Source organism: Littorina saxatilis, linkage group LG5 (genome assembly GCF_037325665.1).
Source record: "Littorina saxatilis isolate snail1 linkage group LG5, US_GU_Lsax_2.0, whole genome shotgun sequence".
Lineage (NCBI taxonomy): Eukaryota > Metazoa > Mollusca > Gastropoda > Littorinimorpha > Littorinidae > Littorina > Littorina saxatilis.
In genome coordinates, this window is record NC_090249.1 from 56,418,288 (window position 1) to 56,444,038 (window position 25,751).

General features: G+C 41.1%; 1 protein-coding gene across 1 annotated transcript in view; it reads left to right on the forward strand.

Moving 5' to 3' along the window:
• Window positions 1-14,294: 14,294 nt before the first annotated feature.
• Window positions 14,295-25,751, forward strand: part of LOC138967486 (serine/threonine-protein phosphatase 6 regulatory ankyrin repeat subunit B-like) — a 52,890-nt gene continuing 41,433 nt past the window's right edge. Inside the window, exons 1-3 of the mRNA XM_070340044.1 lie at window positions 14,295-14,865; window positions 16,650-16,748; window positions 23,280-23,378. Of these exons, the coding sequence (XP_070196145.1) occupies window positions 14,569-14,865; window positions 16,650-16,748; window positions 23,280-23,378 (495 nt within the window). The 5' untranslated portion in view covers window positions 14,295-14,568. The remainder of the gene's footprint in view (window positions 14,866-16,649; window positions 16,749-23,279; window positions 23,379-25,751) is intronic.

Sequence of the window (25,751 nt, forward strand, 5' to 3'; positions counted from 1 at the left end):
GGGGGGTGATGTGGTCTCGCTTCGTCTTCCTCAACGTCAGCCTGGCAGCAGCGTTCTGGACTCGTTGTATGCCATGAATGGATGAGGCGGGGAGGCCAGCCAGAAGGGAGTTGCAGTAGTCCAGACGACTGAAGATGAGGGAGACAACCAGCTTGACACAGGCGTCGTGGGTGAGGTAGCGACGGATGGAGGCGATGCGTCGTAGGTGGAAAAAGCAGGTCTTGATGATGAAGGAGATGTGTGTCTGCATGGAGAGAGTGGAGTCGAGAAAGACGCCAAGGCTCTTGACAGCAGGGGAGAATGGAACAGTCGCGTCATCCAGATGGAGGTCGGTCACAGTGAGGAATGCAATCTTCTGTCGTGTTCCAACGAGAAGGGCCTCCGTCTTCTCACTGTTCAGCTTCAGCTTGTTCTCAGTCATCCAGTTCTTGATGTCAGTGAAATAACTGGAGATGGATCCCAGGAGATGGTCAACGTCCTCCGGCTTGGCGCTGTTCTGGAGCTGCGTGTCATCGGCAAAGGAGTTGTAGTTCAAACCGTGGCGTTCGATGACCAGGGAGAGGGGTTGGGTATACAGGGTGAAAAGGACAGGGCCGAGGACAGACCCTTGTGGGACGCCGAAGCGGACAGGGACAGGCTGAGAAGAGAACGAATCAGTGGTGACAGTCTGAGAGCGGTTCTGGAGGTAGTTCCGGAACCAAGAGAGGGCGGTGTCGTGAATGCCGAACGTGGAACTGAGGCGATCGACGAGTAGCTGATGGTCGATCGTGTCGAAGGCCGCGGAAAGTACAGCTTTATCGTTCACCAACAAGGGAAGATAGGTGCCCATCGGATGAATGTTTTAGTCTGTATGGTAAGCGCAATAGGCACATTATGATATGACCTTTGGAAATTATACATTTGACACATAACCCTGTACATGTTACACGTCTAAAATAAGGTCCAGTGGTTTTTTTAATTTTTATTTTTTATCACAAAATCAGTTCTTGTACCTGCGGAGTGAGACAAAGTTCGATGCTTTTGTGTGTCTTGTAGTATACTCCCATGGGCAAAAAAAATGTCAAAAGTATTAGCATCAGGTGTTACCATCACACACACACACACACACACACACACACACACATACACTCACACACACACGCGCGTACACACACGCCCCCCCCCACACACACACCCGCGCCCCCCCCCCCAACACACACAATGAAAACTCTCTCATCCTGCTCCTCAAGTCCTCTCAAAAGCCTCACTCTTCAATCCGAAAAAGCCTTTCACGACTCAGCAGCTTTTGGCCACAGCAGACTTGACTATCGCAGTACCACCAGCCAGGGACTGGACGACAAAGAAAGGGGTGAAGGAGGCAGGTAGAAAAAAATCTGTCGAAGGCGTATTGGCTCGCAGATCGATGGAATGAATAATTACCGATATCGATGAGCGGGGAGGGAACGGTTTGCGGCTTCGGTATATGGTGTCGCTACTGGAAAGACGAGAAGACATGGGGCTTAGAGAACGAGAGAGAGAGAGAGAGAGAGAGAGAGAGAGAGAGAGAGAGAGAGAGCTAGAGAGAGAGAGAGAGATAGAGAGAAAGAGAGAGAGAGAGAGCTAGAGAGAGAGAGAGAGAGAGAGCTAGAGAGAGAGAGAGAGAGCGAGAGAGAGCGAGAGAGAGAGAGAGAGAGAGAGAGAGAGAGAGAGAGAGAGAGAGAGATAGATAGATAGAGAGAGAGAGAGACTGTGGCTTGCCTGCTCAGTCACAAAATAATAGTGTGACGGGTAGGGCATGCACGACAACATAGGTGGAAAGCACGATTATCTTTACTGCTGTGTTGAACTCGTGGAAGCCAGTCAGAGGAGTACTTGTACTGAGGCTGAAGTGTTAAGGAATTCTTTTAAATAAATACATTTTTGTTACAGACCCTGAGTTCCGTAAGCTTCTACTTTCTCTCCATTAAAATCAATAGAATTGACATTGGAATAGAGCTTTTTTGTGAAATTAATAGAAATTTGCTGAGTTTCATGGCGTCAGTCACTTTTGTTTCGGTCGTTCATAAGATTCGCGAAGAGATGGACCATCGGTTGCCCTTGACAACAATTTGTAGACGTTTAATCAAGAAAAGAAAAAAAACACACGCTTAAAAATTGTGACCCTCCACCACGAAATGAGTCGCATGTCACCTTTGCATGATTTTCATATTTTTACATTTTCGTAAAGAGATTTTTATGCTCTATCCAGTGGTGAAAACCGTTTTAGAAAAGAGCAAAAACTCTTTGAGTTATAAGCCTGTGACAAAGGTGACCCCCACACTTTTACCACAGTCCCCCCGGACTTATATTAAGCCTAGCGCAGAACCGCGCGAGGTGACATGCGACTCATTTCGTGGTGGAGGGTCACAATTGATACAGTTTTCAATATTGTTGCTATTTCTTCAAATGAAATTGAATCAGCCCCGTGGTGTGTTGTTGTTGTGTTGTTTTTACTACTTGTGTGTCTGACATTTAACGTCTATATCAATCAACACAGAAACTAAAACGATCCATGGTAACTGATTACATTGTCACGTGACACAATGCGACGCCACGTCAATATTTCACCATACTATTTCATCCCATGCATCGTCACAGCTCTATTCAGGCAAACAGCGGGCGTTGGACTGAGTCTACCCCGAAAGAGTCTAGCCCCAAAGTTGGTCTACTTCTTCGGGATTAAATCGCTGCCACCACGCTACGCCACGCCACGCGTCAGACGCCATAACGTCAGATGATGAAGTCGTCTGTCACTACTTTGCCAGCGCGTGCAACGCGTATTTTGAGGGAGAACTGACCCCGAAAATCGCCGCGTGACTACACTACGCAATAACGCGTTGTTGACACAAACAAATCGTTGTTGTGAGCTGGTGTGAATTCCAGAACTCGTTCATTTTTTGTGGCTGGATTTCGACTTAACACGTCTCTAACTTTTGAATGGTTGGGATTTTTGTGGCGTTTTCTTCTGGTTCATTCGTTCATCGTCTGTGGATATTCTTCTTTAGTGTTCTGTGTCTGTGACAGTGTGAATCACTGAGTGATAAATGACAAGATTGATTTCTTTGGGGCTGCGAGAATATCAATGAGTAATTTGACTCCAGGCTGATTTACGACAACATTGTCTGCTGAGCTCTGAAAAGTGGATTTTCGATAATAGTAAGGAGTGTGTTTGATAATTGTGTTTGCGGCTGACGCTTTTTGGTTGAACTCTTCGGAAAAAATTCGGGTGAAAGTAGAAAAGGCGAATAGCGTGGTAAGAATTGATTTTGTGTCTGAGAAATGATGGATTGGAACCCGAGGTGTGATCAAAAGGCAGCGATTTAGTTGCCACCTCCAAACATCACCACAGGAACAAAACACCACGATCCGAGAAATACGGCTAACGTGGGGATATAGTCAGCTTTTCTACCCAAAGCCTTCCGTTATACAACGCTTGAGGGAATCTGATAGACTTTAAGAAAAAAGCAACGAATACAAACATCGTGCTGGAAAAGAACCCAGAACTAGTTTGAAAGTAAAGATAAATCAACATCACAAAGAACGAAATGTGACAAAAAGAAGAGGCATTGCTGGCATAGAACAAAGAAAATAAAACACAAAGACACAACATGAACAATGAAATCTCAGGGGAATATCTCTTGAATAAAAAAAACCCGATACGGCTGAATGTAGAAAATCATTAAAGCAAAATAGCAACAAAAACATCCTTTTGGAGGGGATGAATGCGTGTTAACAACTTATGAATTTCTTTTGTGACTTACTTGATTGAAAACGACAGCATGAATATAATGCAACACTGAACATTTGAATTTATAATTTCCGTCCGTCAAATTCTTCTTCAGACATTGTGAACATTTTGTAAAATATGAAATCTATTTTCGTTTTTTTTACTTCTTTCGTTTTTTATATTGAAAAAAATATTTTCCCGCTTGAAAACGTTCTACCACTTGTAACGTGAGCGCGTTACAGGTTGTTTATTTGAAACCAAAAATCCTACTGCAGTTTAATTTGCAAGCAGATCTGTTTTTGTTAGTGTGGACGTTTCAAGGACAGCAAATTGTTGAGAAAAAAAAAGATTTTGTACAACCGCAATTTCTAGATAAGTTTACGCAGGGCTCCCCGCGGACACTCCTCCTAGTGCGTCCCGGGACCCCCACTTTTAAAATTTTAGAGGGTCCATGGACCCCCACTGCAGTATTTTAGAGGGTCACAAGGGTCCAACAGCCGAAAAGTCTCAGTGTACTTATGAAACATTATGGTCACGTTTTGTGAACTGCGAAGTGTTGATTGCAGTCTAAAAATGGTATCTACGGTACGCACGATAAAGGAAAATGAGTGCGTCCTAGGACCCGCTCTTTTAAAATCTAGTGCGTCCAGGGAGCCCCTCCATATATTTTTAGTACGTGTTTTCGGCTTCTAGTGCGGATAGGACGCAAGGACGCGCGCTATGGGGAGCCCTACGTATTGACCATTCTGATGAAGTCAGCGACTGTCTGACAAAAACTTGATAAAGAACTTACCTAAACAGGTTGCCGTTGTGTTTTATTTTTGTTTAGATTACCTATTGTAAAAACTACTATAGTTTGAGCAGGTTTTCATTAAGCTAACGATGTTGTTGGATTTGATTTACGAATAATGAAGCTGGTGATTTATATATCAGCTTTATTTGGTATTGCATCTCGGCCAACATTCGCGAGCAATGTAGTGCTATTGGTAGTAAACCTATACATCCTGTAAATGTTTCTATCTAAGACGATATTTTGTACCGATGGTCGTTATTAATTAAATATAGGCTATCTTCGGTCAAATTTCAGGGCAATTTGGAAGCTCTATGTAAAATTCAGGACTTCTTGTGTGCAAACCGCGGTACCGGTCGCTTACGTACTGTGGAATGTATTTTGTTTTATCCTACATACGTGAGAGAGACACTCGTGAGATAATAATCGTTCAACTCACACGTGTGTATATCATGTAAATGAGGTCATGTCAAGCAAGTCTGGCAGGGACCTGTTTTTCCACTGCTTATGATGCCAAAGTCACCGAGATAAACGTCATTATAGAAAAAAAAATTGCGCTCGCTAATTACCCTCGATGAATTTTTAGAACTAACACGTCACGCCACACTTCCAGAGTGACGTTTCTTTACTTTGACATAATAGATTGCACGAGGCTTTAGAAGAGATCGAGGTTCCAAAACAAGCGTCTTCAATTTAGCTGCCTCGACTGCAGGTCATTTTCAGTAAAATACACGCAGTTCAATATTTAAAAAAAAAACCTCGTGTAAATCTGGTACGACACGGCAAGCCATGTAGTATTCTCTATGTATTATCTTTTGTTTGTTTCTTTGATGTTTTCAATTTACTTAGATTCAAGAAATCAATCTCAAGATAACTCCGGGATCAAACTGCTAATTGATTGACAGGAACGACATCTATTTTGGGTACAGAATTTTTTTCCCTTTTCATTTTTGCGTGTTCAAGGAAAACGGACATACATGCATGATCAGGTGCATTTTGTGTACCATGATACTTTTTTTTATTTTTTTATTTTTTATTTTTTTTTTATTCTCTTTTGGTGAAGTTTTTTTTTATTTTATTTTTATTTTACATACATATAATTCTGTACATTACAGGACATCACTTAACCAAAAGGACAGATCCATATAACCGAAAAAACACTTGAACAATTACAACATACATGGGGTGGGAGGATGGGTGGGGGGGGGGGGGATGTTCAGAGCTTGGTGGTCGCAGTATCAGAAGGTTTTGAGAAAAAAAAAAAAGAAAAAAAAAAAATATATATATATATATATATAGCTATTCTGATGGACACGTGGGGGAATTCGGGGGCTGTGATTGGATGGTCTCACACATCCCTTTTCCGATCATCAAAGCATAACGCTACGAAAGTTGGCCATTTTTGCCGATATCCAAACGATATCGGCAATAACAAAGACGCATGGTTCCGGTTTCTTCCACGTGTATAAAGTACACGCATACCTCGCCAGGTTTGTTTCTGTCACTCTGTGACTAGTCGACAGACGATGCCATTTGCTTTGTGTGTGTTTTTGTTGTTGCTTACTGTACATGACATACATTACGTGTAAAATCCAGTTCTTTAACAGGCAACAAACCTTGCAAATTTCCAGAAGCTGCAATCTGAAGCGACCTATCTCGGATTCTAGCAGACGATCTCTCCAATGTTTAACACAAAATCAGCAAACTCTCCTGTCACATAGAACGTCCATTGTATAGTGCAATGTTGAAATGAAGTTACCGGTCTGAAACATTTCGTCGTTTCTTCTGAGACAATCCTTGTTCTCTTATCATCTACAGATTTACCGCTGTCTTCACCACGCGAATTCCCAACAGAAGTCAGACTTTCGAACATACAATCTACGTAGGCAAGCATGATACGTCATGACGTCATATGATTCCTAACATATTGACGTAATGCTAAGCATCCGGTTATCTCGAGTTTTCTCCGTAATACATGTCCGTGGGTTTTTCAATGTTCGGTTATTTCCGTGGCTTCATGCGGAAAGGGAACCGTCGTCTGCAATCAACGACATGGACCATTCTGGTACTTGTCGCTGACAAAAACATGATTCTAACACAGAATTTAATGTCAGAATAGCTATATAAACGCTATTGTGTTTTCATCGTAGCAATAGGGTCCGATATTTAGACTCGAACAAGTATAATGCGACTCGTCTTCGACTCGTCGGCATTATACTTGTCTCGTCTAAATATCGGGCCCTATTGCTACGCTGAAAACACAATAGCTGTTAATAAAAGGGTTACATCAAAACATGCATATACAGGCGCCAATCCTTGTAAAATTTATCTACTGTATTATTTACAACTGCGTTATACTTTTCACAAATAAATCTTTGCTTAAAATTTCTACTAAACGTCTGAAAATGAGGGGTCTTTTTGTTCATTTTGGAAATATATACATGGTGTTTGGCACAGATTACTAACACATCAAAAGCTTTATCGGTGACAACATTGTTCGCAACTCCAAGAAGAACCAGTTCTTTAGACAGTTTTAAATTGTCACAATGGGTGCAGTTCGCCTTTAGCCAATTTACAAATTCTATCCAAAAAGTCTGCACTTTATCACACTCCCAAAACATATGTAAAAGGGTTTCTTCATTTCTACCACAAAATGTACACAATGACGTATCCACAATTTTTCGCAAAAATAGAAACCGTTCTGTGGGCAAAATTCTGTACAATAGTCGGTACTGGAACCATCTCAGACAAGTGTCTTTTGTTGTTTTAAAAACATATTGAAAAATAGCCTTCTTATCTAACAAACAGTCTAAAGATTCAGACCATTTTTGAGTCACTTGAGAAAAAGTGACTCTATGTAATCGGTCAGTGTTAGTCTGTCCGGCCGGCCGGCCGTCCGTAGACACCACCTTAACGTTGGACTTTTCTCGGAAACTATCAAAGCGATCGGGCTCATATTTTGTTTAGTCGTGACCTCCAATGACCTCTACACTTTAACGATGGTTTCGTTGACCTTTGACCTTTTTCAAGGTCACAGGTCAGCGTCAAAGGAAAAATTAGACATTTTATATCTTTGACAAAGTTCATCGGATGTGATTGAAACTTTGTAGGATTATTCTTTACATCAAAGTATTTACATCTGTAGCCTTTTACGAACGTTATCAGAAAAACAAGGGAGATAACTAGCCTTTTCTGTTCGGCAACACACAACTTAACGTTGGGCTTTTCTCGGAAACTATAAAAGTGACCGGGCTCAAATTTTATGTGAACGTGACTCATTGTGTTGTGAATAGCAATTTCTTCCTGTCCATCTGATGCCTCATATAATATTCAGAACTGCGAAAGTGACTCGATCGAGCGTTTGCTCTTCTTGTTGGATACATTTTGGTACCGTAACATGTTCAATCAGCTTTTTGTAAATAAGTTGTGTCTTACCTTTACAAATACATTTCCACACATTGGGCTCTGTCATAATAAAATGTTTATCAAATTCTAAGCCGATTTTTCTCTGATATTTTTTAACAGCCTGGATTACACCTTGGTACAATACAAAATCTCCTCGCACATTTGGATATTTAATTTTAAATGCATTATAGGATAAGTATCCATTTTGTCCCAAAATATGACCAATCTGAGCAATTCCATTGTCGATCCAGTTTTGAATGTACACTGTCTTTTTATCTCTGCGAATATTAACATTATAATGTAAACATTCTGATACAAAATCGTTAAAGGTTGTAGGGTCACATTTTCCGTGTAGTTTCTTATAATGTTTAAAAACATCGGTCCAAAACGGGTTTTCTATTCTCTGCATCAAAACATTTGCAAATTCCTCTCCTTTCGTATTAACTGTTATAACAGATGGGATCTCCGGGATCAAACTGCTAATTGATTGACAGGAACGACATCTATTTTGGGTACAGAATTTTTCCCCCTTTTAATTTTTGCGTGTTCAAGGAAAACGGACATACATGCATGATCAGGTGCATTTTGTGTACCATGATACTTAATACACTGTACCATAATAAGATTAAAAGATAAAACTTTGATGAGGTCTAGGCCGCATGTCTTGCTACACGTTGGGTTCTTCCAAGCATTACCTTTAGCACGAAATATTATTTTATAACACGTTCAAACAAGATTAGATGAGATAAATCATTATATCAACGAGGGTAATGGTATATATATAAGCAAAATCAGGTCATTTTTACAACCAGTTTTCTCCGTTATGAGGGGAGGGGGGGTTAGAGTGGTAACGCACTTGCGCTCGGAAGCGAGAGGTTGCGTGTTCAGGCCTGGGTCAGGCCGCAATTTTCTCCCCCCTTTCCTAACCTAGGTGGTGGGTTCAAGTGCTAGTCTTTCGGATGAGACGAAAAACCGAGGTCCCTTCGTGTACACTGCATTGGGGTGTGCACGTTAAAGATCCCACGATTGACAAAAGGGTCTTTCCTGGCAAAATTGTATAGGCATAGATAAAAATGTCCACCAAATACCCGTGTGACTTGAAATAAAGTGTAAAAAAATTCCATCTCACACGGCATTAAGTCTCAGGGCTTGGAAACATGAATACACGCATGCAGGAAAAAAAAAAATGGGTAGCGCCGTATACTGTATGGCAGCTCGCTTTCCCCAGGGAGAAAGCAGCCCGAATTTCTGTGAGGTTACCCTCATGGACTATATAAAATCTTATCCTTATCCTTATCCTTATCCTTAGATATTTGCAAACATATAAACAAAAAGAGAACACAACAGGTACCAGGTTTGGTACATTCTTAATCAATATTTCCACAATTCTCGCTTGTCAGTGCGTTCTTACAAACATGGTAAGAAACAGATTTCAGATGCCTGTGCCGGAGATAAGCACACATAGACAATGCTGTTTATTTGTCTTAGCGCACGCAAACGCTTTTCTTCTCTTCCTAAACCCCCCAAAATAGACGCAGTTCAGTCTCCCAACCTTGGCGGTGCGTTTCCCTAGCCTTGCATCAATAATTAATGTTCCTCAAACGACTTCATAAAGGCAAGAAAATCGTTAAATCGGCTTTTGTCTGCGGTTTCTGCTTGAACTGTTTATCTACCACAAACCTCGGGACACAAAGCCTAGATGACTAGGAGCCCGGTATTTGCTTAAGCAGTGTTAGCCACTTAATTTCGGCCATCATTGATACGAATCATGTGCAGCGAAGTTATTTACCATCGGGAGTGGCTAGGGCTCATTTTTTTTCCTCGGGTGAAATCGAGCTAAGTGTCTGCTGCCAACGGCAAGATTAACACCCCCCCCCCCCCCCCATCCACAAAAAACAAACAAAAAAAAACCACGAAAAAAACCAAACTACCAAACAAACAAAAAACAACAACAACAACACAACACACCAGAAAAAGAGCAGCTGTTGTGTTTAAAACAGAGTATTTAAGTTTCCAAAGTGGAGCTCAACACCCCGGCCCCCCACCCCACCCCCCCCGCCCCCCCCCCTGCCCGAATTAAAATGAAATTCAAAACCAATTAAAAAAAATTCCCAATGTTGGTGTTAAAACAGCATCCGTATTGAAGAGCAAATTAAGTTGTTTGTTGAAAACTTTTTTTTTTTAACATGGTGAAATCCAGCTCACTGTCACCTTCAAAAGGCGCGTTTAACCGTAACAAATAAATACATCAAAAATGGAAATAAAACCAGAACGATTTTTACGTTAACAAAAAGCGTTCGTATTTAGTTTTGTTTGTTTGTTCCTGCTTTGATTTCTGAAAAGAGGAATTATGTGTTACCATTATTTTAAAATCATCATGATAAAACATGTCAGAAAAGTTCATTGTGGTTTAGTAGTGTCAGCCACTAAATCTCATTTATCTCACCAATCGTTGAAAAAACGCCGACGGAAAATGTATAAGCAGTTGCGGTAAATGTGTGTGTGTGTGTGTGTGTGGGTGTGAATACGAATACGAATACGAATAAACTTTATTGTCATGAAACGTAGTGTTTATAAGACACGGGAGATAAATAACCAAATGATTACATTTTTTTTTGAAGCAATTATATACAAATTCTCCCAATTTAGTTTGTACTTTGTCTACAATTAATTTTAATTAAATATGTATACATTAATCTCAAATATACACACACACACACACACACACACACACACACACACACACACACACACACACACACACACACACACACACACCTAATTAATTGTATTAATTAATTAATTAAATATTAATTTTAATGTATACTTCCAAGGGCTCCTTTATCCATTAAAACAGTTATTTTTGCTTTAATAATGCATCCTTATCGAGAAACGTGTGGCTTTGTTGAGGGTTTTGACTAGATAATAACATGGATCCACTAATGCCGCATTACCATAAATAACCATAAAAAAGCGAATTGGGTAAACATAAGTTGTGTATCGAGGTGCTGTTTGTTTCTGATGAGAAGGTAAATGGCCTGTATTAAATGGCCTGTATTAAATGGCCTGTATCCATGGATGCTAAAGTATAATAAATAACCGTACAAGAAAGAACACTTCTGGTGTAGAAAAAATCCTATTGAGGAAGACTTGCTTTTGCTCAGTTTTTTTTAAGTACACTTCGTTTATTCATGAAAGCTAGATTGCCGTGATAATAAGGCGTTAAGAAAAACATTAATATTGAGGAGTCCTGATATGGTTTCTGAGAGTCTAAAATGCAGGGGGCCAAATTACAATGATCAAAACACGTACAAGTATCCACCTTTCCCGTGTTTGAGTATGCGATAAGGTAACATGTTCATCCATACAGGCATAGACAAAGACATAGACATTGAACACTTTATTATCTCAACAAGGAGAAACTCAGGTGTGATGTATACAGAATTACAATAAACAACATAATACGTAAGAACATAAATAAAATATCGAGGCGCAAATAGTCCACTCATAATAGTCAATGATTCGTGTTGTAGTCTAAATCGTAGTTAAAATACACCTTGTCTTTCTGATTGGACGGCGTTTCTGTGATGAATATATGCTTATATTAGACGATTACTTAAACTGTGGGTGACCACTCAGGGCTCCCCACGGACGCCCGTCCTAGAGGGTCCGGGACCCCCACTTTTAATGTTTAGCTGGTCCATGGACCCCCACTTTTAAAGTTTAGCTGGTCCATGGACCCCCACTTTTAAAGTTTAGCTGGTCCATGGACCCCCACTTTTAAAGTTTAGCTGGTCCATGGACCCCCACTTTTAAAGTTTAGCTGGTCCATGGATCCCCACTTTTAAAGTTTAGCTGGTCCATGGACCCCCTTCGCCGAGTTTTAGAGGGTCCCAAGAGTCTATGGTCCCCATGTGTTCATAAAATGCATTGTTATCGCGAATAGTGTGATAAGAGTGTCTTTTTTCATCAGAAAATTCGAAGAAGACACTTCAACAATACCTTGTTAAATGAAACACACACACTTTTCCATATATCGTTTTGGCGTGACATTGGCATTTGTGCTTGCACTATACTTGACTAACGAGTACCTACGGTACGAACGATAGCGGACATTTAGTGTGTCCCGGGACCCGCTCTTTATAGGTTTAGTGCGTCCCGGGACCCCCTTAATGAATTTCTAGTACGTGATTTCGGCTTTTAGTGCGTATAGGACGCAGGGACGCGCATTTTGGGGAGCCCTGCCACTAGCATTACGTTCGCCATGAACTATATTTGACACAGGCTTTTTTTTTGGCCAGGAGAGACGGACGCCGTTTAGTCGTTGATTCTCAGAATTCCAAAACCAGATAGACTGCTAACGTTCGCAAATTCAGAATAAAAAACACAAGAATTGTAGGTTATTGACACGTTTACTTATTGACAAAAAAACCGTATTCAGGTTTTGTTTTGTCAATAAGTAGAAGTTCCTATAACATTCAATTCTTGTTTTTTCCTGTTTTGTTGATGTGTTACAGTTGGCGGGGTAACACTTCTTTAATGAATTTGTTTTGTTTATTCCACAATGTGACAGCAAGCGTATAAACAATCCTATTTCCTATGAACTGATTTGTATCTGATTTCAGCTGACAGTATTGTAACGGCATATAACTATCCGTTTTTTCAATGAGCATATCTTATCTTTTTTTCCCGGCGAGGATGTGTTGATATATCATGCCACGCAGTTTCTTGACCCTACTTGAGACGTTTCCTAATCGAAAACATCTTCATGCAACCACTGCAGACTTTTGTTCTGTTTGAATTATTTTTGGTTCGTTTCCCTTGGGGCAAAAGTGCATTCATCATAAACTGTATTGAATTTGCACAGGAAAGAGATCGTTAACTGGGTCACACGCATCTCACAGAATGTGTGTGTTTGTTTAAACCTTCTGCTTTTGACCACGAGTAACTATGAACTGGAAGGCTATGTGTTTTAGAGGCAGTTTTAGATTTTCGTTGTAAACCGAGACAGTTCCGGATTGTTTCCTAACACATCATTCTGACTCTAAAATTGACTGCTATGAATGTCAGCAAATGCCGCGAAGAACAATTAGGGCAATAACCTCACATAACACTCATTATTGCTGATACATGCTTAGGTTGATCGACCCCGTTCAGGTTCATGAATGTAGGCTGCCACACGTTCGTGAACTGGTTCGCCTTGACATCATTAGTATCTCCAAGAAAGTTTACATTGGAAGTTCTGCCTTTTGCCAGGATAAGCTGTGGACTGAAAGTGCTTCTGTTTCCAAGGAACTGGTCTCGATCATAATTTCTGTTGTATTGAGACCGTTTCGTTCGTTTCGTGACTCATAATTGTGACTTAAATCAACAGTTAGGTGTGCAAGCAAATGTGAAGAATAATTAGTTCACTGACTTCACCGAACAAACATTATTTCTGACACATTTTGGTTACATTTACCGAGGCAGTTTTCATTCATGAATGCTGACGGGCGAGAGTACGAAAACTGGTGTACCTGTTATCACAAAGTATCGTGAAGAATGTTTGTCTTGGTTTCAACAACTGATCTGACATTTTTGGATTAGCCACGCACGTTAGAAAGAGATATGGTGTTATTATTTCCGTTGTTTTGACACACTATACATGGAGGTTCGCGACACAGTCATGTTTGTGACTCTTAAATCGAAAACAATAAATGCAAGCAAATCTTCTACAAAAATAACATCACAAACAATAATTGTGTTCGGATACATTCTTGTTACGCTTATCAATATACAGTGGAACCCCCATTTTAAGACTCCCTCCTTTTTAAGACCCCCTCCTTTTTAAGACTCCCTCCTTTTTAAGACCCCATCCTTTTTAAGACCTCCTCCTTTTTAAGACTCCCTCCTATTTAAGACCCCATCCTTTTTAAGACCCCCTCCGTTTTAAGACTCCCTCCTTTTTAAGACCCCATCCTTTTTAAGACCCCCTCCTTTTTAAGACTCCCTCCTTTTTAAGACTCCCTCCTTTTTAAGACCCGATTTTCTCAAATTGTTGGAGGTCTTAAAAGGGGGGTTCGACTGTTGTACAGAAAGGAAACCAGTGGTGAGCTCGTTAGCTTTTTTTCCGAAGAGTCCCGAAGAGTATTTATTTTTGTTTCAACCTTCTGTCTTTTGTCAGGAGTTGTGCCTTGAACATTCCTACTGTTTCCTGAATCATTATATCTGATAATGTGATTCATCGAGTCAATTCTGGCTTGTTTCATGACACGTACAACTTTAGCAAACAGTGAATCATTTATCTTAAATTACAGTTACAAGATCACTTTTGGCGATGACTCCACATGACGGTCGTCGTTTGTGACTCATCTTTATTAGTTTCGTCAAGACATTTCGAGTAAATGTCTTAACACTGAATACGAAACGGCAGATACTGCGACAAAGCATGTCAGCAAATGTGGCTGAACAAACAATCACAATACCAAAGTCTACAATGAAAACGATTCCCAAATCTGCGATCGTTTGTGACACAAACTTGTTGGTTCCATCAAGCCAACTGGTCCAACTCGTGAAATAGTATGTACTTCTATAATGTATGATTTTACAATCATCTTACTTCAAAAATTACCTGTGACCAACTGACACAATGGATAAAGACAGCGGAGGCGGAGATAGTGGAGAAACTAGAGGAGGAGGGAGCAACAAAACAGCAGGGTCAAAACTCCCAAAGAGGGAGGGAAGCGGAGGAAGCAGCGGAACGAGCGGAATCAGCAGCGGGGGAGTGTCGGAAACGTCGTCGGACACGAGCGAACCTCGGCGTCCGACACAGAACCCCAGCAGCAACCTTCTGGCCCTGTGTGAGAGGGGCGAGTGGCTGGTGTTTGAGCAGAGGCTGAGGGCACTGGAGAAAGGCTCCCTCAGCATTTCTGTTGCTGACCCTGAGGTGGGTGAACTGGATGAAGTTATACAGGGCTTGTGGGAATGGGTAGATTGCATGCTGGTCTGGTGACTGGTATAACACTAGATCTCCGTATCTCTAACCAAACTTCTTTGTGGGAATGGGTAGATAGATTGCATGCTGGTCTGGTGACTGGTATAACACTAGATCTCCGTATCTCTAACCAAACTTCTTTGTGGGAATGGGTAGATTGCATGCTGGTCTGGTGACTGGTATAACACTAGATCTCCGTATCTCTAACCAAACTTCTTTGTGGGAATGGGTAGATTGCATGCTGGTCTGGTGACTGGTATAACACTAGATCTCCGTATCTCTAACCAAACTTCTTTGAATACAGGCTCAGGAACCTGCAAAAAGGCTCCCCTAACATTTCTGTTTCCGATGCAGAATCGGGTGAACTGGTTAAAGTTATGGGCTTGTTGGAATGGTTAGTTTGTATGTTTGTCTAGTACCGTTTAATTGGACCGGTGTTTCAAGAGATCTCCGCATCTTTGACCCAACGTCTTCAAATTGAGGCTTAGGAACCTGCAAAAAGGCTCTCTCAGCATTTCTGTTTCTGACCCAGAAGCGGGTAAACTTGGTGAAGTTACAGGCTTGTTGGAATGGGTAGTTTGTATGTTTGTGTAGTACCGTTTAGAACAATAATTTGGCCGGTATTTCACTAGATCTCCGTATCTTTGACCCAACGTCCTCGAATAGAGGCTTTGGAACCAGTAGGCCTAAATAAGAATTCCTCAGCAGTTCTGTCGCTGACCTAGAAGTGGGGAAAGTTAAAGGGTTTGGGGTGGGGGGGTGGGGGTGGAACGTACTTTGTATTTATGTAGTGCCGTGGTGTGTGTGTGTGTGTGTGTGTGTGTGTGTGTGTGTGTGTGTGTGAGTTTGTGTGTGTGTGTGTGTGTGTGCGTTCGTGCGTGTGTGTGTGTATGTGTGTGTGTGTGTGTTTGTGCGTGCGTGCGTGTGTATGTGCGTACGTGCGTGCGTGTGTGTATGTGTGTGTGTATGTGTGTGTCTGTGTGTGTGTGTGCGTGTGTGTGTCCATGAAGGCATGTTGTGATCATTGTCAGCAATCATGGTTTGTTCAACCCCAACGAACCCTTATTTTCACTCAGATTTGATTGACTGTGGAATGATGTCATTGTAAAACATAATTAAAGAGAGCTTGTGCGGTGGGGAGAGTGCGTGCGTGTGTGTGTATCAATTATAGATTCACTAATTATATTTGTGCTACATGCACGCGAGGCTTAACGTATTTCGGAAGATTTACACTAGAGTTATGGCACGGAAATTCCATTTTGTCCGGTCGGCGAAACACGTTTTATGGAAATGCATTTGTTCACGTGTCATTAACGTTCAGGACAAACATGAACAAACATCGACATAGACAGACAGACAGACCGAAACACAAAGACACACACATGCTCACGCGCAGCCAAGTACGCACGCACACACGCGCGCACGCTCCAAAACACACAGTGATACAGACATAGACACACTGACACACAAACACTCACAACCACACACACACACACACACACAACCACACACAAACACACACACACACTCACACTCTCACACACACACACTCACACTCTCACACACACACACACACACACTCACACTCACACTCTCACACACACACACACACACACACTCACACACACACACACACACACACACACACACGCATCATCCTCCGCTTCTCCATCATCACCCTAATCACACTTTCATTTCAAAAATAAAAATCTAAATCTGTATCTTTCTTTGTGCAGCATGGTGTCACACCGCTTATGATAGCAGTCAAGGAGAACAGAACACTCATCATCGAGAAACTTCTGGAACTGGGCGCTAACGTCAACGAACAAGCTAAGGTAAGATACAACACAAGACTTCGTATTCTTTCTTTTTACCCAGCAGGCCTGAAAGTGGCAAGTGGAAACATGAAACTGGCGTTGCGAGTAGAAAATTAATGTTCATCTACTCGCCAAATGCGAGTAAAGTTGCCGAAACAAATTGTTGGTTTTGCTCTCTGGCTAGTACAGTTTGAGAATCACTAGGCGAGTACACCATTTGTTGGACTTTCAGGGCTGTTACCTTGTCATTCCTGCAGGGTTAAGGCGCAGGTCCTTCCCATGTAAACGATTTGTCTGACCATTCAAGAATTGTTCAGGCTTTTACATGGGACATGGGACATGGGACATGGGACATGGGACATGGGACATGGGACATGGGACATGGGACAATACCATCCCTCCGCTTGAATACATACTAACAATAAACGTCCTGGGTGTTTTCTGTACGGAGTCGGATTTTGTGTGTGGGAATAAGACGGGCGCATTGGCGTGGTGGAAAGACGTCGGCCTCCTAATCGGGAGGTCGTGAGTTCGAATCCTGGTCGCTACCGCCTGGTCAGTTAAGAGTGGAGATTTTTCCGATCTCCCAGGTCAACTTATGTGCAGACCTGCAACCCCCTTCGTGTGTACACGCAAGCACAAGACCAAGTTCGCACGGAAAAGATCCACAGTTTAAAATTGTAGGTTTTTATAAGATTTTAGGCAAGAGTGTGTGTGTATGTCTTATGTCTGTCTGCTTCACTTATCCTCTTACCTGTCTGTCACCCTGTCCAATCTTATGGGTGTAGGGGTGTCTTGTATTTTAGTGACTTTTGACTATTGTAGGGTGGAAGTTCAAAAAGAATCTATTATTTGTATTATTACTTAATAGTATACATTATAATTTATACCACCACCATCATTACCCCCCCCTCTCTCTCTCTCTCTCTCTCTCTCTCTCTCTCTCTCTCTCTCTCTCTCTCTTTCTCTTTATCAGTATTGTAATCTGCATGTTATGTTATGCTCCGGCCTTACTTGTAGGCGAGCGGTATGTTATATGTCCGTCTGTCGGTTATGTCCTAATGTTGTCTATGTCTTGTATACTTGCCATTTACATATTTTATTATACATGTTGAAGGATGAATGATGATACATTGTAGACGGATGCATGTTATTGATTAAAAGCCCCACAATGATGTGCTTGGCAACAACAAAAAAAGACAACAACAAAAATAGATCCTGTAGTCCATGTCGGAGTTCGGTGGGTTATGGAAACAAGAAAATACCCAGCATGCCCACTCAACGAAAGCGGAGTGAAGCTGATTACGCTCTCAGTGTATATTGTGCGGAACCCAAATGGGAAAACGAGCTCACACGTCACCAGAATTTCTAGAACGCTGAAGAAGAAGAAGTGTGTGGGAATTAATTTGGCACAAAAAAACACACACGAATCTGAAGATATTTTGTGTCCCAGAAGAGGGATGATCTATATGACCATATCACATGCAAAAGCCCACGCAGATCTGAGATAATTAGCAGAACCATTTTTATACGAGAAGGACTTTTGAGGCGAGAGTACATCTAAGATGTTCTATACCTCATAGCCATTCTTCTTTTTTTTTCTCGTTCGCTTCTAACCTCATAGTCGATAAAGGTATGCTAGGCTAAAAAGGCCAGGTATCACATCACTGAGAAACCTCTTGAAGTTGGCGCTATCATCAACAAACAAGCTAAGGTAAAATCAGGTATAAGACATTGTTTTCTTCGTGATGATGATTCCCACCACCGTGTTGTGGTTGCGGTGGGGGTGAGGATGGTGGGGAGATTGATATTTGGGGCATAATTAGGGTATACAAAAATGTCAAAACAAAGGAAAAAAGCCCCAAGAAGATTGAAAGAATGAATTGGAAAAAAATTAAAATGGTACCCGTTGATCCAGCACGCGAATAATGTACCGACGAGAATCACTGTTCAGCAGTAGATGCGGTTTACACCCATGATGTAAATCACTTGAGCATTCTTAGCTTCACGTTTTGATACGATAACTTTTAACCGAGACCTGTTAATCCATATATCGCATGGGAAGAAGAAGAGGGCGTGTACAAGAAGAAGAAGAAGATAAAGAAGAAGAAGAAGAAGAAGAACAAGAACAAGAACAAGAACAAGAAGAAGATAAAGAAGAAGAAGAAGAACAAGAAGAAGTACAAAAACAAGAAGAACAAGAACAAGAAGAAGAACAAGAAGAACAAAGAGAACAACGAGAACAACAAGAACAAGAACATGAAGAACAAGAACAAAAAGAACAAGAAGAAGAGCAAGAACATCAAGAACAATGGCATGTTACCCGCCCAACTGTGCCTCGGGGATGGAGGTATTAGAACGAGAACAAAACAATACAAATAAAATAAAATAATGAAAGACATCTTCGTAATTTAATAATAATGAAAATCGGTAAGAAAACAATTCTGATTTGTGTCTGTGTTTGGAAATCAGCACAGAAATCATTTCTCATATAATCTCAACCTGCAGTGAGTTTTGATTAAAGAGATGATCCTCAACCCACATTCCGAAACTTTCTCCTTTCTCGAAAACAAGCAGAACGTGCATGACGTCACTTCAGAAAAGAATAGCGTCGCCGAAGAAAGAACCACACAAGATAGAAAGAAACAAAGTATCGACTGTCCACTAAACCTTGTCTTCGATTTTTTTCTGCCAACTCAATCAGAATCGACCGTGCCAAATTTTCGAAGCATGATGTGAAAACAGACCCCTTGTTTGCTTTCCATTTTAAACGCGTCGTGAGGGTAGTGACGCGCTAAGTGCATTTCTGTGTCCACCTTTTTTTAATCCCCTCACGTCAGCAAGAAACGCACAGGGTCTTTAACGATTGTGTAATAACATGTATCGATTTTAAAGAATTCGAGTAGTTTTATTTTTTATGAGTTTTTTTCCGCCTGTGTGCGTCTACTTCTTATTTACAGATTATGTGCTTTACGACGATATAATTTTTGTCGGGAAAGTTTTATGTTTACTTACATTTAAACTGGACGATTTGGGAATGCCTCCCTCCCTTTCTCTTTTTCTTCGTAGATCTATCTTTGAGATTTCTTGTGTTTATTGTTTTTACAGTCATCGTTGGGGCTATTCCTGATTCTGCGCTTCTGCTGTTGTTGTTGTTGCTGCTGTTATTATTGTTGTTGTTGTTGTTGTTGTTGTTGTTGTTGTTGTTGTTGTGGTGGTGATGGTGGTGGGGGTGGGTTTTTTGGTGGGGGTTGTTGTTGTTGTTGTTGTTGTTGTTGTTGTTATTGTTGTTGTTGGTGGTGGTGTTTGTCCTTTATTTTCTTTTAAGTGTTGATGAGAGGAGGTTTGGGACACAATCTAAGCATATCCCAGGGTTCAAAACTCATTGTCGCCCAGGTACGGATATATCCGTACCAACTCATATGACTCTATCTGACCAGGCACGGATATATCCGATCAGACTGTTAGCTTCAGTCGCTTCCTGTAACGTCGACCTAACGCCTGCATTCCAGCGTATTGATACACAGTTACTTCACACTTACTACAATTCTGAGTGACCTGCTGCAGCACAGCTAGTCTCGGCTCAAAAAAACTTGGTCAACAAAGATGGGGTAGAAAGTGTTAAATGTCACTACTTTCGGAATTTTCATCCCGCACAGGTCCGTTCAGTATTTGTATATGTCCACGTGCAGAATGTAAACGTTTTGATATTGTCAAAATTCCTTAATATTGTGCTAACCACAAAAGAGAGATTTTTTCAAAATGATTTTTTTAATTGTCAGCGTTGGCTAGGAAATATACTATTAAGTGTTTACCATGTGCGCTAATTTTACCAGTAGAACCATGAAGTATTTCACACATTGTTCACAACTAATTACAAAAGGTTTGTTCAAAACTGTAACACTTCAGTTTGTAGTGTACCTCTTGTGTAACACCCCCATTCCACACAACCGTTCTAGGTCCCGTTCCCGTACCGACCAAGGACGGCTGCCACTATGGTCAGACGCTGCTCAAATATGCCAAAACGGCCGTTTGCGCAGCGTTCCATTGTTGTGGCAGCCGTCCTTGGTCGGGACGAGAACGGGCACTAGAACGGTTGTGGGGACTGGGGGTGTAAGCCTGTGGCTGTGTGGAATGGGGGTGTAAGCCTATGGCTGTGTGGAATGGGGGTGTAAGCCTATGGCTGTGTGGAATGGGGGTGTAAGCCTATGGCTGTGTGCCACTCATACCTAATGATAGAGTAATGGCGACTGCTATTCACTGTTAATATGCATTTGGCCTATTCCTGTGTGATAGTCATAAGGCCTAAAAAAATAATAGGTGTGGTTACGGTAACCCGACCTACCCTATTTTTTGGGGCCGACCCTATAACTTTTTATTACATTTGTCACAAAAATACCAAAAAACACCAAGTAAACGAGTGCAGAAAACGCAATGAAAGCGAAAGCGCCCGAGTCGCACACTTATTTCCCTGTCAAGTAGGTTTAATTTGTACACATTAGAAAAAAAAGTTAAAAAAAGTGATTGCCTACCTTCCTACCCTATTTTTTTTGGCTATGTTACCGTAACCACACCTATTATTTTTTTTGGCCTAACCAAGGATTCTTTAAGGTTATCATAAACATTATACATTACACAAATGCATCCCCACGCATCAAGACCTCCAACATTTGCAGAAAGGTAGGTTATACAAGAGAGAAAAACCTAAGGTGTTGCTTAAAAATTGAGACTTCATGAACAGAAATAACAGCTGAAAACAATTACGGTCTTAAATCGATGGAATCTTACAACCAGGGGTCTGAAATGGGAGGTCCCACCGTACGAATAGGTCTGAAAGATTGCATAAGTTGATTGCGGCATTCAGCTTTTCACCTGACAACAGCATCCCGCCTTCCTCCCCCCCCCCCCCCCCCCCACTCCCGTGCCTTCCAGCGAATCCCTTTTAACATAAAAAAATCGTTTCCCTGCCGTTAATTCTGTCCATTGTATATACAAAAGAATTTTAAAGACAACACATCAATTTCGAACAGTATTTTTGCGTTCATGCGAGTCGGCGGTTTTCAAAACAGTTTTTGTTTGTTGGTATCGATTAAAAATGTGCAGTCATGTGCAGTCCATGTGCATCTAGTTCGTTGATGTGATGTTTTTCAAGTTGGCGAGAAACACAAGACAAAGCCAGTCTACAAAAACATTCTTTGAAAACATCGGCTATGTTGATGCCACTTACGGCAGTGTAATTATGTGTGCATTTGTGGCTTTGAAAAGTAATGTAAAGTCTTTAAAACTTGAAAAACGATTTTAACCTTTATGCACTTCAATGAAAATTGCCAGATCTTTTTTTTTTAAACATAAAGAGGACCTAGTAATGTCTGTTAATATTCTGTGTTATTGTTTGATATATAGGAATGTTTTGTTGCCGTTTTCCGATTTGTTTCTGCTGCCGAACATAACATAGTTATAATAAATAACAATGTAAAAAAATTGCGTAGTGCATGTTTTTTTTGGGGGGGTGTGTGTGTTCGAGATCAGTCTAGTAATATGAATAATATTCATATGAAGCAAGCATTAATAGCCTGTTACTTCGTATTGCTTCCCTTTCATCCCAACGGTCGTCTCTGAGATAACTCTGACATCGATTACGACTGTTATCACTTTTATCGGCAACCACTCCCATTCCATCATTTTCCCTGTGTTGACTGTCAACTTTAATTTTCATACATACATTTTCTGATATGTGCACAGGCTTGACAACTGCACAATAACAGTGTATATCTGTTCTCAACGGCAGAATAGTACAATAGTATTCACTAGTATCTACTGTTTTTGACTGTGGTGACCTTGACCTTTGCTCAAGGTCATTTAGTACCAAGGAGATACGCAAGACCTGAATCCAAGAACATATTAGTTTTAAAGTGATTTTTCTTTCATATGGTCTTCGTCTTAGCTTTGTTTCCCACGGTTTAACTCGTACCAGAATCGTGGCTGTTGTGTTGTGACTTGACCTTGACCTCTGTTCAAGGTCATATCGTCGTGCCCGGTGGTAAGGGGACAGTCACGAAAGGATGCAGCATTAGCATATGTTTGATTTCATAAAGTACTCATTGTCTACTTGATGGAGCAATGATCAGAGATAAGTCCCAATTGTTTGTCCTTCATGTCTCAGTTTTGAGTGTGATATTAATGTTGTAGGTATGGATACGGAGTGGATTTTTACGTGTATGACGGGGTAAAAACGGTCATACACGTAAAACTCCACTCGTGCCAAAACACGAGTGTACGTGGGAGTTTTAGCCTACGAACGCAGAAGAAGAAGAAGAAGAAGAAGAAGAAGAAGAAGAAGAAGAAGAAGAAGAAGAAGAAGAAGAAGAAGAAGAAGAAGAAGAAGAAGAAGAAGAAGAAGAAGAAGAAGAAGAAGAAGAAGAAGAAGAAGAAGAACAAGATACGGAGCAATCGTGTCAAAGTGAAAGTAAAAATGAATCCTCAAAAAAAAAAAAACCAAAAGAAAACCCAACCCATATGTATGATGTTTTGCTTTTTCTCTTCTTTCAGGATGGCAGAACAGCCCTTCATTTCGCAGCCTGCTATTCCAGGGAGGACACGATACGATTACTGCTCGGACGCAAGGCTGACCCTTTTATACCTGCTGGGGTGAGTTTTCAACAAGATGCACTCAACTACACTTACGGTAGACTAAGACAAACTCACGACTCACACAGGGACATACGGACATACATACATACATAGCACGAAACTCACAGACATCAAGAGGATCCCGCTGACCCACATCAATCAATCAATGAGTCTTATATCGCGCATATTCCGTGGGTACAGTTCTAGGCGCTCTGCAGTACAGTGATGCCGTGTGAGATGAAATTTTATACGGCCAGTAGATTGCAGCCATTTCGGCGCATATTTACCTTTCACGGCCTATTATTCCAAGTCACACGGGTATAGGTAGACAATTATTAACTGTGCCTAAGCAATTTTGCCAGGAAAGACCCTTTTGTCAATCGTGGGATCTTTAACGTGCACACCCAATGTAGTGTACACGGGGGGAGGTTCGGACACCGAAGAGAGTCTGCACACAAAGTTGACTCTGTGAAATAAATTTCCGCCGAACCTGGGATCGAACTCACGCTGACAACGGCCAACTGAATACAAATCCAGCGCGCTACCAACTGAGCTATATCCCCGCCCACATACAGAAACGCATACAATGGACGAATTCTGAAAAAAAAACTCCGGCGTCGGGGTTATATGGGTTATGGGAGAGAAACCTTTTCTCGCAAAACCTCGCTAGTGATTGGCGCCTCCAATGTTTGTACGAGGTTTTGCAAGAAAAGGTCACTCTTCCACAACCCATACAAACCCGACGGAGTTATGTCCGAAAATTGTCTAATGACACGGGTACATTTAGTCAAGCTGTGGAACTCACAGAATGAAACTGAACGTAGTCCGCCGCTAGTGCAAAAGGCAGTGAAAGTGACGAGCCTGTTTGGCGCGGTAGCGGTTGCGCTGTGCTTCATAGCACGCTTTACTGTACCTCTCTTCGTTTTAACTTTATGAGCGTGTTTTTAATCCAAACATATCATATCTATATGTTTTTGGAATCAGGAACCGACAAGGAATAAGATGAAAGTGTTTTTAAATTGATTTCAAAAATTTAATTTTGATCATAACTTTTATATTTTCAATTTTCAGAGCTTGTTTTTAATCCAAATATAACATATTTATATGTTTTTGGAATCAGGAAATGATGAAGAATAAGATGAACGTAAACTTGGATCGTTTTATAATTTTTTTTTTATTTTTTACAATTTTTAGATTTTTAATGACCAAAGTCATAAATTAATTTTTAAGCCACCAAGCTGAAATGCAATACCGAAGTCCGGCCTTCGTCGAAGATTGCTTGGCCAAAATTTCAATCAATTTGATTGAAAAATGAGGGTGTGACAGTGCCGCCTCAACTTTTACAAAAAGCCGGATATGACGTCATCAAAGACATTTATCGAAAAAAAGAAAAAAACTTCCGGGGATATCATTCCCAGGAACTCTCATGTAAATTTTCATAAAGTAGTTTAGTCTGAATCGCTCTACACACACAGACACAGACACAGACACAGACACAGACTACACACACACACACACACACACTCACATCACACACACACACACACACACACACGCACACACACACACACACACATACACCACGACCCTCGTCTCGATTCCCCCTCTATGTTAAAACATTTAGTCAAAACTTGACTAAATGTAAAAAGAGATTTTGTTGTTGTTGATATCATCGGTTAGAAGCGACGACTGCGTGGGTTCCAGTAGCAATCGCACATTAAGAACATTATTCAATAGTTTCGTTACATTCCCGCAGATATCAGATCAGAACTCCGATGATATGTATTTCCTGCTGCTTTTGTCCTTCTTTTCTTCCTTTCTGTTCTTTTACACCGTTTTCAGCAGGTATATTTCCACTTTATGTGACAGGGGAGGCTACCGCTCCTTTCACAGCAGACTCTGCACCCGAGTTGTTGGCCTTTAAAAGTCAACACCGGTGTATTGTGGAATTCTGTTTGTGATAGGGTGTGGTGGTTTCCGATTTTCTGTATGTTCATGGAAACCTTCGGGTTTTTATAGGGCTAAGAAATTAGCCCTAACATTTTCAATCCTGTTTGATTGCACTTCGCTTCCCGAGGTGATCGTAGTGTTTCGGCATACGGTTACATTATTTCATTGCATTACGATCATATCAAGTTGCGCAAAGTACTTCATGTATAAACAGCACCCTGTGGAATCTCATCCCCTTATAAACAGACAGGCCGAACATAAGGATACTCTCTCGCTGATTTGATTAGTAATTCGATTGTAAATGAGGCAGGCCTCCTACGGTCATTTCCACTCAATTGGCGGAACGCCTAATGTAACTGAGCTTCGCTACACAACTGCCAAGTGGTCCCTATTGCACTTAGTAACCGAATCAATATCCTGATATCCGTGCCATACACACGT